At 39.9% G+C, this 4,555-nt stretch overlaps 1 protein-coding gene across 1 annotated transcript; it reads left to right on the forward strand.

Moving 5' to 3' along the window:
- The first annotated feature begins 528 nt into the window (after positions 1-528).
- Positions 529-4,314, forward strand: LOC119789486 (potassium channel subfamily K member 15-like). Its single transcript, XM_038294394.1, has 2 exons — positions 529-944; positions 3,223-4,314. Exons 1-2 carry the CDS (start codon positions 566-568, stop codon positions 4,167-4,169), a joined length of 1,326 nt encoding a protein of 441 aa, XP_038150322.1. The 5' UTR covers positions 529-565; the 3' UTR covers positions 4,170-4,314.
- Positions 4,315-4,555: the final 241 nt, after the last annotated feature.

The raw sequence follows: 4,555 nt of genomic DNA on the forward strand, positions 1-4,555 counted from the left end.
TGAAACACAAATGCTTCAACAATTTTACGGATGAATGGGAGGTTTGAGATGGTTCTTTTATTTAACAATGGTTTGATAATTGCTATTTTTAAGGCGTGGGGGAAAACACCTGACATAAGGAATATGTTAAAGTTTTGCATCAAATCAGACTCTAAAACCTTCGTAATAAAACCTGCGGCTGAGACATCAAGACAGCAGGAAGAAGAGCTTAGCTGCTGAACAGTTTTTCTAAACTTTTGCAGTTTATTTATCTATGATGTGGCTTTGTGGTTTTGTTTTACACTATGCAATTTCTGGAATATGTCAAACAGAGCTCTGTGGAAAAGAAAAAGAAGGTAGTAGGTAGATTGTAACAGAACATATAATAAAGGCTTTCCGCTTAAACAGATTCATGGAAAAGGGAGCCCTGCTCAGCTCACTTAAACAGGCCCTGTGAATGATGTCATGTGAGCTTTTCTCTGGGCAGGCTGGACTAACACCAGAGGTGGTATCAGCTCCCTGCAGATGAAGCTCAACTTTCCATGAAGTTTCAGATTTTGCATTACAGCTTCTACCCCAATCCTGAATGCTGAAGGCGCTCAGACACTTTAATCCTGCAAGATGGGTTTCTGCCTTTGAGGATCATCACCGTCAGCAGCAGCAGCAGCAGCTCTCTATTAGAATGAAGAGCCAGAACATCAGGACTCTCTTCCTCATCCTCTCCGTGCTCCTCTACCTGCTGATCGGAGCCGCCGTGTTCGACGCGCTGGAGACGGAGAGCGAGAGCTCCAGGAAAAGAGCCCTGGAGCAGAAACTGAGCGAGCTGAAGAGAAAGTACGGCTTCAAAGAGGAGGACTACCGGGAGATGGAGAGAGTCATCCTGCAGTCGGAGCCGCACCGCGGCGGGAAACAGTGGAAGTTCACCGGCTCTTTTTATTTTGCCATTACCGTCATCACCACTATAGGTAGGAACTCACCTTATAGGAGCGCTTTCTATTGTCTACCAGGCTTTCTCTCTCTGAAAGATCCTGCGTTTTAACTATTTTATTCTGACAGCTGTTAAAGTTTAAAAAAGCCAAACGTGTTCGTTAAATTAATTGCTCGAAAGTCCTTAAACTGAAAGTAAAAAAAATAAAAAAAAAATAAAAATCGAATAATCCTCCCTGAAAAATAAAAACAAAACAAAACAAAAAAAGCAAAAACAAAACAACAAACAAACAAACAAAAAACAAAACAAAAACGAGACATCCAAGAAATACAATTTTTACAAAACTTCGGTTCTTTTTCAATTAAATTAAAGTCAAAAGTTCAATTTAATCTGTCACATCCGGCCCTTTAAGGCCCTTCTAATGTTGAAGTGGCCCCATGTAAAATGGGGTCTGACATCCCTTTTTTTTTGGAATATCCTAAATAGCTTTCTATATTCTGCTCATTTACAACAAAAAGGTAATAAAAAAATTTCTCTTTGCAAAAACAACATTTTGTATTTACCAAACGTCATTGGTCACAATTTCATTTAGAATTCATGTTAATTATTTCTTTCAACCTGGGTTTGTTTTTATTAGATAAACCATAGATTATTTTCTCTTGCACAAAATCAGTTTGGAGATTATATGGATTTAGATCATTAAAATGAGTGAAGACACACCCACACATCTACCTTTTTTTTTTAAATTATATATAAAAAAAGGGCTTAGTGGCCTAGTCAAAGGCCAAACTTAAATCCAATAGAGATGCAAGACGTCAACAGGCTGTTTGTGGTAACAACCCTCAAATGAATTGTTTTCCAAAATTTCTACACTTGGATGTGAAAAAGTCATTATTGATTGACAGTGGATGTTGCAGGGATGGTGAAATCAGTTATCAGGTGGCACTTATTTTGGATATCTCTTAGACAGAAACAACTTAAACTTCACTTAGTGAAACAGATTGTGAGGATGTTACGAATAAGTCAAGCGCATGAAGCTGCACTGATTAAACATAAAATTCTGTTTTATCATGAAGCTACAGGAAGACTTGTTTTGAGATTTGTATAATTATGTATACCTTATTTGCTTTGGGGGACATTTGATAATTCAAATACTAATATTGTAAATATTATATTTAACTTACTATGAGTGTATAAAATTTGTTGTTTTCCTCAGGATTTTCCCCTCAGGCAAGATAAACTGTCAAATTTCAACAACAAATTTGTCTGGTTTATTAACATTTGTATTTTTAGATTGATCAACTCAAAGAACTTATGGGGGAAAGAATTTTATACGCAATTTGTAAAATATGAACATGTACATTTAAACGCCACTCTGCTGCTGGTCTGACGGAGCTTTGAGCTGAATTATTCCACTGGAGTTCTGGCTGTTGGTTGTATTCCAGCAGAAAGTTTAATCTCTGTTTTAATCTCAAGATTTTATTAATCTCAAGTTTTGAAACCTTTAGTATGTGTTTTGGATCAATACTTCCCACCTGAGCAGTGGATCTGTGCTGCTCACCTGGAGTTATAGGCTTCCTGCCATCCCAAGTTACGCCATATGCTTCTTTTTTTTTAAAAGATGGATTGAGGAGTGCTTTGAGAAATGTTTTAGATTTCAGTTATTGTTTTTTGACCTAATGATGCTTTAAACCTCTAAGGTTAACAGAGACAAGTGGGTATATCACTTTAAAAGGATTAAAACAAATTAACACAATTCCAAAAAAAGAAAGTCAAAAACAGTCCACTGGTCTTTGTTTCCAAGTTTAAAGACGTTTCGCTTCCTATCCAGGAAGCTTTTTCAATTCAAAATGTCCGGAATAGTGTTGAATTTGAGGTTGTATACAGTAGCCCAACAAAGCCTTGTTTTTTTTTGAAAACATGCAAATTTAAACTGACGAAGGGGTTCACCGCTTTGGAATGGGGGTCGTTTGGCTTCTTTTGTTAGCCCATAAACCCTAACCCTAACCTGTCTTAAGTTTCTGAAAGGTGGGTCGTTAACAACAGGAAGCCAAACGGCCCCCAATCCAAGGGGGTGGACCCCTTCGTCATTTAAAATTTTTTTTGAAATGACGATGACCTGTATGACTGGGAATCTTCACCAGCAAATGAACGAAACTTTTGTATTTTATTTTAATGTAAAAAAAAAAGAGTAAAGAACAGAAACTAGAGCCCTGTTTAGTCCCATTAGTAAGAAGCCAGTGCACCTTTTTGATATTAACATAAGCACTTGTATCCTCTCAGTTATTAATCCACAGTATATTGTGATTTTTCAGGCTACGGCCACGTTGCTCCTCGCACCGATGCTGGCAAGACCTTCTGCATGTTTTATGCAGTCTTGGGAATACCTCTGACTCTGGTCATGTTCCAGAGTCTGGGTGAGAGGATCAACACTTTTGTCCGATATCTTCTGCGCAGAGCCAAGCAGGGGCTTGGCTTCAGGAAGACGGACGTGTCCATGGGAAACATGGTGCTGGTGGGTCTGCTGTCCTGTGTTAGCACCCTGTGCATTGGAGCTGCAGCCTTTTCTCACTTTGAGGACTGGAGCTTCTTTAATGCCTACTACTACTGCTTTGTCACGCTCACAACCATCGGCTTTGGGGACTTTGTTGCCCTGAAGAAGAAAGATGCTCTCCAGAAGCGATCGCCCTATGTGGCCTTTTGCTTCCTGTACATCTTGGTTGGACTGACGGTCACCGGAGCATTTCTCAACCTGGTTGTGTTGAGGTTTCTAACCGTGAATTCTGATGCAAGTATTGATGAAAGTGTAGAGGAGGAGCTTTTAGAACCCAAGGAGCCGCAGGGGGAGGAGGAAGCACCGGATAATGCACAGGCAGAGTTGGTCGAGGTAAGACGTACAGCTGATGCAGATGAAAGCCGGTTCAACCTTAACCTACCACTGGAGGCTGGCGGCAGCTGTGCAAGTCTGGTCTCCTCTCCTACAGACGACCTAAGACTCATTGAGTGTGAACGTTCTGAGCCTCCTGAGCACAGCAGACTCAGGGAGCTGTTCTCCTGCATGTGCTGTGGGCTGGATGTTTGCGGCAGCACCACCGAACTGCAGCATGAACACACATGTGGCCACAGCAACCCTGTTTTTTACACCTCCATCTCCTACAGGGTTGACCAAGTCTCCTGCAGTTCTCACACTGTTTCATCACCCGGCGCTGTAGCTCTCTGTTGGAAGAAAAACAACCTTCACATCAGACGGAAGTCACTCTGACCCAGGAGGCTTTTGTGGCTTTCAGAACAGATTAAACCCTCAAATATATTTAAAAACTTTGAAATGTAGCACTGTATGATCTTAAGATATATTTTTATACACTTCAGGGTTTCGAAATGCTAAAACGTGGCATGAACAAGTATGTGCCGATTTACAGACTTCTTCTGCTTTCCTTTTTTTGTCACATTTTCTAACGATGATTTCAGAAGTTATAACAATAAAGAAAAATATCTAAATCAGCTGGTAGAATAGTAATTGGTTCTACTGCTAATGAATGGTTGCACTTTTTTTAAATTCCAGTCTGTCAAATCAGTGGTGAGGAAGCACTGATTCACTTCTTTGAGAATAATTTGGTTCATGCTGCATTCAAGGGTTTCTAAGTTTAT

Source organism: Cyprinodon tularosa, unplaced genomic scaffold (assembly GCF_016077235.1).
Source record: "Cyprinodon tularosa strain WSP-4 unplaced genomic scaffold, ASM1607723v1 ctg11, whole genome shotgun sequence".
Classification (NCBI taxonomy): domain Eukaryota; kingdom Metazoa; phylum Chordata; class Actinopteri; order Cyprinodontiformes; family Cyprinodontidae; genus Cyprinodon; species Cyprinodon tularosa.